At 46.8% G+C, this 14115-nt stretch overlaps 1 protein-coding gene across 2 annotated transcripts in view; it reads right to left on the bottom strand.

The window, feature by feature from the left end:
• The window catches only part of LOC117189932 (UDP-N-acetylglucosamine--peptide N-acetylglucosaminyltransferase 110 kDa subunit-like), a 44454-nt gene that overhangs the window by 15937 nt on the left and 14402 nt on the right, over positions 1–14115 (bottom strand). For both annotated transcript variants that reach the window (XM_033395014.1, XM_033395015.1), the window contains exons 4-6: positions 2216–2399; positions 2093–2161; positions 1839–2035 (exon numbers count right to left, since the gene is read on the bottom strand). In XM_033395014.1, the coding sequence (XP_033250905.1) occupies positions 1839–2035; positions 2093–2161; positions 2216–2399 (450 nt within the window). The remainder of the gene's footprint in view (positions 1–1838; positions 2036–2092; positions 2162–2215; positions 2400–14115) is intronic.

Genomic DNA, 14115 nt, shown 5'->3' on the forward strand with positions numbered 1-14115 from the left:
TGAGGAACCTGGGGCTATCGAAACCCTGGAACATCTCATCTGTAACTTTCCGGCTCTCTCAAGGGCAAGGAGGAGATACCTGGGCGCCCCAGTGTTGGCATCACTGGAAGATGCCTCCAAAAGGACGCCACAGGAACTGCTGGTCTATGCTAAAAACACCTCGATTCTCGGGGACTTTTAAAAAAACATTAACACTCCCGCGACGGTTCATACACCCCCCCATCCGGATAACTAAGGGCCATATTGGCCTATGCGTGGCCCCGCTGGCCCCTAACCTAACCTAAAGTATTGACAAAGTTACAGCTCATAGTCGAAATCTCGAAGCGCACTTGATCAGTTTTCAATACTTAAACGCATTTTTCTCGAAACATCGTTTTCTGTACCAAAAAATCTATTCAACCGATTGCTTTCAAAATTGGATATTTTATTATAAACATGAATAGCTATCGTTTTTAGCAAAATCCATTATTTTAAATAATTTTATATTTTTGTAAAACTATTTCTAAGAAAAAATAAGGGGGAACGTTGTGAGACGCAGCAAAGACCGCGGTTCTACTTTATATCCGGTAGTCAGGCAATATGGCTCCTCTCCGATAGATGGCGCACACTGCGCATTGAGAGTGAGAGAATGAATAAGCGCTTGGCTGGGGTTACGTAGTCACTGGTACCACTGGGACTACCACGTCAATCTGGTAGATATGGTTATTCTCTATAATTCTGCGTTTTTAGTTTTCTCGTATCTTGAAAATTTTGGATGCCGAAATTTGGAAATACACTTGTAACAGTGGGATATCACAGTAGACTGGTTACAAAATTTAGTTTCTAGCTCTTATAGTCTTTGACATCTCATCGGGACGGACAGACAGACAGACTGTATTATTTTTGTATTAAACATATTGGGGAATACCCTAGTTAAAAAAAGAACACAACGTTTATCAATCTCCAACACTCTTCTATACGTGTCAGCGCGCTGACATGAGTTACCTATGGATGGTTGAGTAAACTCAATAATGGAGAATTGCTTTTTAAAATTTCACAAAGTTCATTTATTGAGTTTAATAGCTAATACGTGCATGTTTCCAGAAAGATTTTATAAATCAAGAAAATTATTAAAATGGTTGATCTAATTATAAAATTAGTTTGAAGTATTTTTGTAAGCGTTATATGTATATTTAATTATTTTCATTCATTCATAATTTGGATTTATTATATGCTTGCTTTTTTTTCTCGATTTAAAATATAAACGAGGGGGAACGTTGTGAGTTCCTGTGAGGGCCGCAACATTTATACCCGATACATAGTCAGTATGGCTACATTGAGCGACAATGTGTGCGTGCGGGAGAGACAGAAAACATGTTTGAACATGTCGTCGGGCGCTGCGTAGCCACTGCAAATTAATTTGTTCCTTTTAGCTATAAAAATGATCCGATCTGATCTAGATTCAGCAATCTCATAGGTACGATCATTCTCTATGATTGTGCGTTTTTAGTTTTCTCGTATCTTCAATATTGTGGATGCCACAGATTTGAGCTCTTTGTGGGGGCGGAAGTGGGCGGGGCAAAGTCTTGAAATATACTTGTAACAGTGACATATCACAGAAATCCGGATATAAAATGTCATTACTCTAGCTCTTATAGTCTTTGAGCATTAGGGGCTGATAGGGACGGACAGACAGACAGGGCTCAATCAACTCGGCTATTGATGCGAATCAAGAATATATATACTTTATGGGGTCGGAAACGATTCCTTCTGGACTTAAGACACATCCGCTTTCACCACAAATCTAATATACCCCAATACATATTTTGAGTATCTACTATTATCAAGAGCATACTAACCTGTCAAATATCCTGGCCTCCTTAAGAACGTTTCCCAAATTTATATATGCGTCTAAAAAGTTTGGATCGAGTGTTACCGCCTTTTCAAAGTGATGTATAGCTAACCAAATCTCCCCTTGCGCATTAAAAACACATCCCAAATTGCTCCATGCAACTGCGAATCCAGGACAGGTTTCAATTGCCTTTAAGTAGCAAGCCTAACATGAAATAATACATTAATATTACAAATAATTAGATTTGATGTTAATACATACTTTAGCTTCTTCCAAGCGACCAAGAGCCTTGAGAAGATTTCCCAGATCACTGCGCACACAATACAATTCCTGTAAAAAATCTGTTACAGTTAAAAATAATAAATAATATCAGTATAAACTTGCTGGGTTATATTGTAATGCTGTTATATACGCTTGTACTGCAGATTCCATATCTCGAGCAGCCACTAATGCAGCAGCTAAATTAATGTATCCGTCTATAAAGTCAGGCTTAAGACGTACGGCTCGGCGATAGTTATCTAAAGCTTCCTGCAGTTGCCCTCGTTCCTTGTAAACGTTTCCTAAGTTACTAAAACAAATTTAAATATGTTTAGATATTTATAAAACCAATATTTGAATGCAGTAAGGGCTCAAAATCTAAACATTAATAATCGAATTTTCGATTTGTTTATGTTTTGAAGAATCATATCAGTCTAGAACTAAAACGAGTGAGAATGTTGTGAGTAAGTCCATGTTACGTTGAGTTTGGACCATTGCACAGTGGGCGAAACGACCAATCTAGTGACATTAAATTAGTAACAAGCGTAATTTAAGAGATATCTTAATGAAATTTTTAGTTTAACATGATTATTAATAGCCGGATGACTGTACAAAATTTCAGTAGAATCGGTCAACTATATCGAATATCGATACTTCCGATCCTTCAAAATATTTAAAGAATTTAAAATACCATTCCAAAGATAGTTTGCCAGTGTAACTTATGTAATTTTAAATTTATTTAATCTAAACTTTTGGAACATAAAAAGTCTTCTTCAAAGTTGACATCTAATTTCAAATATTTAACTTTATCAAACTTTATCAGTCTGGCTCAGATGCAAAGAGAAGAGCATGCTTTAAATCTTACTTGGACGTTGACATGCAATGACTGCATCTTTCAAGAGGCGATGCAGTTACTGCACCGTCAAGTGGCCCGTGTGAAACCAGCAGAAGGCTGTTACGCGCGGATCCCAGGAAAAACGCAGCCCTCCTCCCGCCCAACCGACCGAGGGGCGCTGCCGCATGACGCACGGTGCGTAGTCGAACCGAACGCGAACATGCAAGAAAGATAGCTATTAGACTAACATTCGAGGAAAATTAGCACTAAACTGACTAAGAAACTAAGCATGCAATCAACATACAAATACCACTACAATTACTAATTAATAGAAAGGTGTGTAAGGATTAATAATTTAATAAGAGGAAGAGAATTAGTGTTGGATATTGTTCGGAGCAGAACGCAGCCGATTAGCTGCTTGCCAAATAGCACCTAATTCTTGGCCCTCAGCCGCTTATTTTGTTTGTTACTTATGTCTATGTCACTCATTTGTTTGTTAAAGCTTTGCGCTTGCTTGCCCTGCTAAACGCTCTTCGCTATCTCCGCTTTGCGTCTGCCTACCGACGTCGGCCGAGCGAAGCTGCGCTTAGCGATCGGAGCGGCAATGTAAAGGGCAGGCAAGCCACACTTGCAATTTGGATGTCACGTATTAAAGAACATATCGTAATTTTATTTCTGCGCCGAGTTTTGTTTAATTCGAAATAATTAGTCGGCCGATTGGGGATACAAAACATTATCTCCACATAAAATTTGGTGACCCCGACGTGATCTCTGAGTTGCAGTGTCAATTAATAATCATTCGCGATCGACATTCGTTAGCCCTAGCAAATTTTCGGCGGTTAAGCACAATTCGGTGCTAAAACACACTTACATACACCTACATACACGCATTGCTGGCTATTAATTTCTCTGTCGCGACAATTCGGTCAGTGCAGTGAGGTAGGCAGTGCAGCGAACTCACTAATACACACAAGCGGAGTACAAAGCGGAATCGGACAGCTCGCACAGCCGCACAGCTAAAGGCATTAGCTGTAATCCCTTTGCTTTCGGTTCCCACGTTTATACGTATACAGGGTGTCTTTTTCGGTCGTGCTGAGTGACTCTTTTAAAACCTCAACATGGCAGCACCTGAGCCTACTAATGTCGCGAACGCAGCAATGCCGAGTGATGTAGATTTCTACAAGCACAAGGCCGAGTCCATCGCGCGCCAACTAAAGGCCATGGATCGCTTTCTTACCAAGGAAGAGCTTGCCGAGTTAGATGAGGCAGAACTTCAAGCTCGCTTAGAGCAAATCGAGCGAATGAATGCGGATTTCGATGCCGCTCAAACGAGCCTTGAAAGGCTGGATTTCCTGCAGTTAGCCCATGATGCCCGGCTGGACTTTTCGAATGTTTATGTCAAGGTTAGGTCCAGGCTGTCGCGGGAGTTGATGGCTGCTCGCACGGTAAATGTTGCCAATTCAACGGCTCGGCATACTCTCGAGGGGAATTCGTCGTTGTTCGCCTATAATAGTATAGGCCGTTCTCGAATGCCCGAGTTGCAGCTTCCGCGATTCGGTGGGAACTACATGGATTGGCCAGAATTCCACTCGATGTTCTCGACAATGGTGCACAAAGACCATCGTATACCAATCATCGAAAAATTCCAATATCTTCGTGGATGTCTAGATGGTGCTGCGCTGGATACGATTCGTTCCTTGGAACTTTCTGAGGAGAATTACGACAAGGCGTTGAATTTACTAATGTTGCGATTCGATAATAAACTGTTACATTTTCAGGCACACGTCAAGGCTATTTTCGGGCTGCAAGGGGTGGAGAAGGGCTCGGCTATCGGCTTGCGCGCGCTCAGCGACAAAATCAATTCGCACTTGCGTGCACTTCAGACCTTGGCGACCCCGCAGGAGATATCCGATGGGTTGCTGATCTTCATCATAGGCACGAAACTGGACCACAAAACAAAGGAGAAATGGGAAGAGAACTTGCCGACGTCAGGATTGCCTCGGTGGTCAAGCATGGCCTCATTTCTGGAAGCGAGATGTCGGATGCTGGAGAATTTGGGATCAGCCATGGCAACAAGTCCAAGTCAACAGGTGGGAGAAGACAAACCTGTCACCCTTATCACCTCCAGTAACGACCATCCTAACCCCATATGTAACCATTGCAATTCCTCCATATCTAGATGTCAGGCATTCCTGAATCTCTCTGCGTTTGAACGATACAAAGAAGCAAAGAAGAGCCGCTTGTGCTTGAACTGCCTCAAACAAAGGCCATGAATTGCAGAGGTGCAGGTCAGGACTTTGCAGGCATTGCCAGGCCAAACATCACACGCTACTCCACATTCCATCGGGAACTGGTGCTTCATCTTCCTCTTCACCGGCCGAGGAATCGATCCAGCAAGAGGCCGCGACTGTGCTTCTAGCAAGCGGGTGTTCCAGCCCTCCCCCTCGATCCAGGAATCTCAGCCTAGCCAGAACGTGTTGCTACCTACTGCCCTCGTCCATGTAACAGATCGTTATGGAGCACTTATCCCATGTCGTGCCATTTTGGATTCTGCATCACAGGCAAACTTTGTAACATCTAGACTTGCTGATCAGTTGCAGTTGGATCATCGCTCGTCTTATGTTCACATCTCTGGAATCGGAGATTCCATTCTACCTTCGAGCAAGTCTGTACATATAGTTGTACAATCCCAGGACGCAAGCTATCGAGCTTCCTTCGCTGCAATTGTCACCAACTCAATTACGGAAATGCAGCCTAACTTCGGCGTAGACGCAAAGGATTGGCCAATGCCGAATAATCTAAAACTAGCTGATCCTAATTTCTCCAAGCCCCAACGTATCGATCTGTTGATAGGTTCTGGTTTGTTCTTCGATTTAATGTGCGTCGGACAGATTCGACTATCAGCCCAATTGCCAACATTGCAGGAGACAAAACTTGGTTGGATAGTATCAGGAAGCATTGATAGCTCGGAGAATAAGCGTGCAGCTTTAGCCGCTTTTGAAAATTCCTCGTGCATCTCTATTGACGATTTTCGACCCACAACGCTGGAGTACCAAAACTTAGAGCAGCAATGCAGGAAGCAGCTGCTCGAGTGCCAGGTGCAAGTGGAAAAACTGCGATCGGAGAATCAGGAACTGCAGCGCGAACTTTTCCATATATTAAAAACCTACATATCCACGCTAAATGAAATTCAACTTTCAACAATTTCTACATTGCCAAATTTCCTGCCATTCTATACAATTACAGAGGTTCCCGATGATCAAGACGTAATCAGGGAAAGACGCCTTCGTAAAGAAGCGCCGATTGCTGCGTTCGACGATCATCCCAGCGTAGCCGCCAGCTGCGCCCAAGCAAGCATCTTCAAGAGGGCCGTTGGAAAAATAGCGGTTCTGCCCCTTCAGGATGGATCTGTTGAAAGCCTTTGCCTTCCAACGGGGGGTGAATGTTCGGAGCAGAACCCAGCCGATTAGCTGCTTGCCAAATAGCACCTAATTCTTTGCCCTCAGCCGCTTATTTTGTTTGTTACTTATGTCTATGTCACTCATTTGTTTGTTAAAGCTTTGCGCTTGCTTGCCCTGCTAAACGCTCTCTGCCAGCTCGCTCTTCGCTATCTCCGCTTTGCATCTGCCTACCGACGTCGGCCGAGCGAAGCTGCGCTTAGCGATCGGAGCGGCAATGTAAAGGGCAGGCAAGCCACACTTGCAATTTGGATGTCGCGCATTAAAGAACATATCGTAATTTTATTTCTGCGCCGAGTTTTGTTTAATTCGAAATAATTAGTCGGCCGATTGGGGATAAAAAACATTATCTCCACAGATATAATATGGTAGAGGGAATTATAATCCGAGCATAAGACCCTAAACGGTGCATGCAAGGAATAATTCGATAGACAAAGTGGAAGGAACAACAGTATAAATTTTCTAGTCCGTCTAATAGGAATCGTGAAGTTTATGCGGCTCAACAGATCAGGGCTGTCTATGTCACCCCTGTTCAAGTTGTGCATAAATATCACACCAAGCATTTTTCTACGGTTAACTAAGGATGGGAGGTTTACTAATAGTAGTCTACTAGAGTAAGATGGGAGTCTTACACCAGCATCCCAGTTAAGGGTCCGCAGAGCAAAGAGTAAAAAGTTGTTCTGTACTGATTCTATACGGTCCTGGTGTACTTTGTACTGAGGGCACCATACACAGGGGCCGTATTCTAAGATCGGACGGACAAGCGAGGTATAGAAAGTCTTTGTTATATAGGGGTCGTCAAATTCCTTTGACCACCTCTTTATAAACCCAAGCACGCCCATGGCCTTATTTACCATGGTAGAAATGTGTTCGGAAAACTTTAACTTGGGGTCTAACATAACACCCAGATCATCCACCAGGGTAATTCTCTCAAGAGAACCACCAAATAGGGTGTAGGGAGCCAACAAAGGGCTAGAACGATGAAATGTCATAACTTCGCATTTCGAGGCATTAAGGTGTAACAAGTTTGCACAACACCATGACTGAAAGTTATTGAGATCGGATTGCAAGCGAGAATGAAATGAAATGTCCTTGTACTGGACACAGAGTTTAACATCATCCGCATACATAAGTACTCGAGAGTATGTTAATACTGAAGGCAAGTCATTAATAAAGAGTGTGAAGAGTAAGGGGCCTAGATGGCTGCCCTGTGGTACACCCGAAGAAACCGTTACTGGTAAAGAGAGGAAGTTTTTGAAGAGGAGTCTTTGAGAACTGGAACAAAGATAGCTAGAAATCCATCTCAGGAGGTTGGGCGGAAACCCTAAAAGGTCAAGTTTATGCGCTAAAAGGGAATGGTTTACAGAGTCGAATGCTTTACTAAAGTCGGTGTAAATAACATCCGTCTGTAAGTTACCTTGAAAGCCTTTAATAATGAAAGAGGTAAACTCTAACAAGTTCGTGGTGGTTGATCGCCGCCTTATAAATCCATGCTGAGTTGGAGATATAACTGACTTGCAAAGATGTTGCAAGTGCGGAGTTAAAACCTTCTCAAACATTTTAGGAATAGCGGATAACTTTGCTATACCTCTATAATTTTTTGCATGACTTGCTACCTTTTTTATGGAGAGGAATTATAAACGATTCCTTCCAGATCGGGGGGAAGCAAGAAGAATCAATGGACATGGTGAATAGTTTAAGCAAAGGTCCACACAGAGCCTCGGCGCAGTACCTGAGTACACAACCGGGAACCCCGTCTGGACCCGGTGAAAACACCGGCTTAACTAGTCGAAGATCATGAAGTAGGGAACATTCATTTAACAAGGGACTGAAAATGCCGTTCGACCTCGGTAAACCGTATGGGTACGGATGACCAGAGTAGCTTTCCTCAGAATAGGTGGTTTGGAAGAATTGGGCAAAAAGATCGGCAATTGCCTGATCATTATTTGCCGACGTATTACAAAATGATAGCGAGGATGGGGGTGAGGACGTTCTACGCTTACTGTTTACGAAGCTGTAAAACTGTTTAGGGTCCTGAGAAAAACGTATCCTGCATCGAGATAGGTAGTTCTTATAGCATTGAGCATTAAGAACTGAAAAGTTTGACCGAGCTAATACATAGCGAGAGTGAGAAGTAGGAGAACCCACTTCTTGAAATTTTTTATAAAGTCTTGATTTTAAGTTTTTTAGACTGGAGAACTCTTTGGTAAACCAAGGGGGTCTTCCAGATCTAGTCGGACAAGAAAGGGGGACACAAGAATCGAAAAATGTGCCAAGAGCATTGTAAAAAATGTTTGTGCCTTTGTGTTTGTGACATCAGTGCACAAGTACAAAGCGGACCAATCAAAATCCCTAATGAGGTTACTAAGCTTCGCAAACTCGGCTTTACGAAAGGAGCGGACACGTTCAGGTAGCCTACTCGACCGATCCAATACAGTTGGTCCTATATCTAGCGCCACCTCGAAAGTAGGGTGGTAGGCGTCTTCAGGTATAGTGAGCGGAAGGGCTCGGGTTAACAACACTATGGTCGGATCCACTAGCACCAACAGCATCGAGTTCCCATGCTTCGACCTCGGCAGAGGACCCACAAAGTCAGCGCATACCGTTGCCCACGGTTCTTCCGATACCTGTGTCAACATTTCCCCTGCCGCTTGTAGCTGACTTGGCTTAAAACGAAGACATAGTTCACACTTCCGCACGTAGGCCCTAACGTCCCTGTACATCCCTTCTCCTTCCGCCGGCGTGGCCTTCTTCCGGGTTATCGTGGCTTTCCTTTAAAACCCTTTCCCGGGAATCTTTCAACACACATAGTTTCCACGAGGCGACTTCTTCGCTCCCTGCCCGGTGAGGAATGTGCCGATACAAGTTTCCCCCCTTCCCCCTCGCCATGTGGTCCGTGACCACCTTGAAGCGATATCCTTCCAAGTATGGCCTCAACCGGCGGATGGCCCATACAATGGCCAGACATTCTTTCTCGGTCACCGAATAGTTCCTTTCGGGTCCGTTTAGCGTCCTGCTAGCATATGATATTACCTGTTCGCCCCTTTCCGTCTCCTGCGTGAGAATCGCACCCAGCCCGTAATCACTGGCGTCTGTCTGCAGGATGAACTTCTTCGAGAAGTCGGGGCACGCCAGCACGGGGTCCGCCACTAGTCGTCTTTTCACCTCCTCGAACGCTTCCTGCCGTTCTTGTGTCCAGACCCATTCCGTCTTCTTCTTGAGGAGCCCGGTCAGGGGCTGCACGAGGGTGGCGAAGTCGGGCCCGAACCTCCGGTACCATGAGGCCACTCCCAAGTACTGTCTCAGCTCCTTGACATTTGTCGGCGGTTTCAGTTCGGCTATGGCTGCGACTTTCTCGGGGTCTGTACATATCCCCTCGCAGGTAACCTTGTGGCCCAGATACCGCAGCTCTTTTCTAAAGAACTCGCACTTGTCTGCGTTCAGCCGCAGGTTCGCCAAGCGCAGCCGTCGAAACACCTCTTTCAGGTTTCTTCGGTGTTCTTCCTCCGTTCGCCCGATGACAACTATGTCATCCTGGTACGCGAACGCGTGCGGCATCATTTCTGGCCCGATCACTTGGTCTAGCGCCCGTTGAAATGTGACCGACGCGGAGTGTAACCCAAACGGCATCACCTTCCATTGGTATAACTCCTTTCCGGGCACCGTGAACGCCGTGATCGGCCGGCTGCTCTCTGCCAATATCCATCCTTCAGATCCAGGCTACTTATGAATTTCGCTTCCCGCAGTTGATCGAGTATGTAGTCGATCCTGGGCATTGGGTACGCGTCCTTTATTGACCTCGCGTTTACTTGACGAAAGTCCACGCACAATCTCCACTTGCCATTTTTCTTCTTTACCATCACTATAGGCGAACTGTAGGGGCTCTTTGACGGCTCTATGCATCCCATTTCTAGTAGTTCGTGCACTTTCTGGTTAATTTCGGCTTGCATTTTGGTGTTCTTCGGGTAATATCTTTGCTTAATCGGTTGCGGGTAACTCATGGTGATTGTGTGCACCGCCACATTAGACACCCCCTCGATTTTGGAAAACGCCTCCAACTCTCGGGCTAAGAATTCCTCCACTGGCTCTTCCCTCGCCCCCTCATCCTGCCTCATGCCCGCGGACACCTCTCTGGCGGCCACTCTTAGGGTCGTGTCCGTTTGGTTGTCGGCCTCCGGAGCCGTGTCCCCCGCTTCGGCCTTCGCCACGGACAGTCTTTCTTCCTGGTCTCCTCGTTCCCGATCTTGGACAGGGATCACCACCCTGCGCCCTGCACAGGTCACCACTGACCCGACCGCGCGGAGCAAATCCCATCCTAAAACCAATTCACCAATCACACCCGGCAATACGAGTAACACCATTGGGATCTCCTCGTTCCCAAAGCATACCTTCGTTTCAATCTGGCACGTGACCTCCTGGCTATGGGCATCCGCCAACCTCACCCTTTTCCTTGCCGCCGCCTCCCGGCCTTCACCATTTAGTCTGTCCGCCAGCTCGCGGCTCACGAAACTGCTGGTAGCTTCTGTATCCACCGTGGCTTGCAGCTCCATTCCCGCGACCTCCACTACTGCGGATAACTGCTCTTCCTCGCTGGTCAGCGTGCCGACTAGGCCTGAGGGACAGTTTCTTGCGACCCTAGGAAGGCCCTCCGCGGCGTGGGTCGCGGGGCATTTCCCGTCTTCCTGCAGCACTGCCATGCCGAGATGCCCACTTTTCCGCATCTCCAGCAGTAGGTGAGAGGTCAGCAGTTGCACTCCCGGCTCCAATGATCCGCGCTCCCACACCTTCGGCACGCCTGGGCCGGATTCTTGACATATCCGTTCTCGATATTGCCGTTGGTCGGTGTCGGCATAAGGACACGCGCTCCCCTTTCCTCCCGTGCTGCTCCGTCCAGCGGGCCGTCTTTGCACCGTCGACATGCCGTCGTCTCGGCTGGCTTGTGGAAGGGATTCGCTGCCCGGGCTTTCACGGTTGGATTCTCCCGTTGGAACTCTAGGCGGTCCCTCTCCAACGCCTCGAACTTGTCTGCCAATTCCATCATGGTGTCGAGATCCCTGCACCGGTGTGGCCTCATATACGCTCTCAGATCGGGCATGCTATTCTCACGAATCAACTCCGTTTGCTCCTCTTGGGGACTTTTCAGGGGTCGCATAAGTGTCTGCATCTCTACCATATACTCTTTGAATGGCTCGCCCCATTTCTGTTTCCGCATCCTCACTTCCTGCAGCAACTTCTCAAAATATCCCCGCGGCAGAAAGTAAGCCTGGAAGCTGGACGAGAACTCTTTCCACGTTCTCCACTGTCGGTTGTTCGCCACGAACCACATCAGCGCCCGCCCCTTTAGCAGCTCTGGCATCGCCCTTGGGATTAGATCCGGATCCAGACCGTACGTCTCGGCGGACCACTCGACCTGCTCCAAGAACTCGAGGCTTCGTCGTCCCGTCGAAACGGAACGACCACTCTCTCACCTGTTTCGCCACTCTAGCGTAGTCCAGATGTGCCGGCCGTATGGTGGCTGGTTCGGTTCTCCCCCTTTCGGCCTCTCGGCTTCGATCCCTTCCTTGGTGGCGAGACCTGCTTGGCGTCCCTGTGTGCGAGCGTTCCGGTATCGGCACTGAGAGACTCGCGATCAATTCTCGTTGTATTTCGACAGGAGACCTCCACAGCGCCGCCGCGGCTGCGCCGGGTGGGGGTGCCAGGTGCTCGTACGCGGCCTGTTTGTCGTCCGCCCGGGAGGTCGGCGAGGACCTGTCCGCCCGACACTCCCATACCTCAATCAGATCGGCCCACTCTGACTCATCCTCGTGTTCCCTCATCCACTCCTCCAGCCTCCACTGCCCTCCAGCCGCACGCCGAAGGCGTGGCCGCATTGGACAAGCTCCTCCTTTCTCAACCGGTGGGTCCATTGTCCCTTCCCCATTCTTTCGTCTATATTTCTCCTCCCTTTGTCCTACTATTTGTCGTTGTAGGCCCACGTTGGGCGCAGTTGTAACGGACCTACTTTTTGGGCCGCTTGAGTTTGTTGGGCTCGCTCAGCGGTCGGCAGATTCGTTGCAACGTATTTTTATTGTTGCCCCCAACGACAAATAATAAAACCTTGCTCTTCTTTAATCTAATTTCGCTTTATTCGTAGTTATATTAGGACTTATGGCTAGATATGACAATTTTACTTAGCTACGGATCTCCACCACGCGCGGGCTCTCGTCGGGTGTGGCAGCGTTGAGGCTAATGATTGGGGCAATTTGACCTCCGCTATTGCTTTGGCCCGCCACTCGAATGCGCACTCCACGTCTCGCACTCCCCTTTTAGCTTCCGCCGGTAAATGTGGATCACCTCTTAACTTAGACTCACTCTGGGGGCAGGCGGGGCCTGTCTTCCTGTTGCTGTATTCACTTCACTGCACTTCTTCGAACCGTACCGGGTATCCCTCTTACGTTTCGGCGGGGTTTAAATGTGCGCGCGCGATCACTCATCCACGAAAAGATCTCGCTTCGTCGCCGCTGCCTCCTTTTATAACCCCGCCTTAACGGGACCCCGGCTCGGCGTCGGTAACTTTCCATCGCCGTCTCCTGGTTTCCACGGCCTTCGTAACGGGACCTGGCCGGTGGCGTGATCCCATGCCCTTATTTGGTCATGCGTCGGACCACTGCCAGCCGGATCCCGCCGTCTCCTCTGCCTCTCGCGTGACTCTCTCCGAGAGCGGGACACTTCTCCTCTCAGGGGCCCTTGGCCTCTTCGCCGCATGCGGATATCCGTGGGTACCCGGACTGACCTTCGCCTTATCCGGCCAGCCATAAGCCTTTATCCGGCCGTTCCAAGGCCTTATCCGGCTTTGCTTCGGTCGAATTTGCCCTGTGGTAACCGCGGTTCCTCACAAGAGATTAAGCTTTGTTTAATTTTTTTTTGAATGAACAATCTGCCAACTCTTTTGGCGGTCTTCCTACTGGACATACAGTGGCGAGCACATGTGGATACATGTTTATCACTTTTCACTTTAAGCGCTTGTAAAATCTTTAAAAATGAATCAATCTTTGTGATTTTTTTTTTAAAGATTCCTTATTTTAGTGAGAATGAAAAAAGACAATAATTTCAATTCAAAGAGATCCTTTTCCTTGAGAGATTTTAATTTGTTAAAAAAAGAGTATGTATCCACTTTTGCACGTTTCAAATTGTTTTACTTTAATAAATACTTTAATAAAGTATTGGTATACTCGCGACTAAATTTATTAGGTACTGGCAAGGTATCAAGGGCCACTCCGACTTCACGCGCTCCCAAAGACTCACGTAATCCCTTTGGTGCAAACTCGTACTTTTCCAATGTTTTTTTAAACAGAGCCCATCGATTTTCAATGGGATTAAGATCTGGGCTATTGAGGAGGCCAATGGATTAAGTGAAAACTCGAAGTGAAGTCGGAGTGGCGCATGATACCTTGCCAGCACCTACTAAATTAAGTCGCGAGTATGCCAATACTTATTCGGAATATGATAAAAGCTAAGGCCCTTGGGAACAAATATTTTTAAAAAATTATTAAAGTAAAAAAATTTGAAACGTGCAAAAGTGGATACATGCTCTTTTTTTGAACAAATTAAAATCTCTCAAGGAAAAGGATCTCTTTGAATTGAAATTATTGTCTTTTTCATTCTCACTCTGGTCTGATGAGCACGTGAGGTAGCTCAAAGAGGGCCTAGCTGAGGCCACCGGACGGGTCGCGGGTTGCGGATAGCGAACGGCC

This window comes from Drosophila miranda (assembly GCF_003369915.1).
Source record: "Drosophila miranda strain MSH22 chromosome Y unlocalized genomic scaffold, D.miranda_PacBio2.1 Contig_Y1_pilon, whole genome shotgun sequence".
Taxonomy (NCBI): Eukaryota; Metazoa; Arthropoda; class Insecta; order Diptera; family Drosophilidae; genus Drosophila; species Drosophila miranda.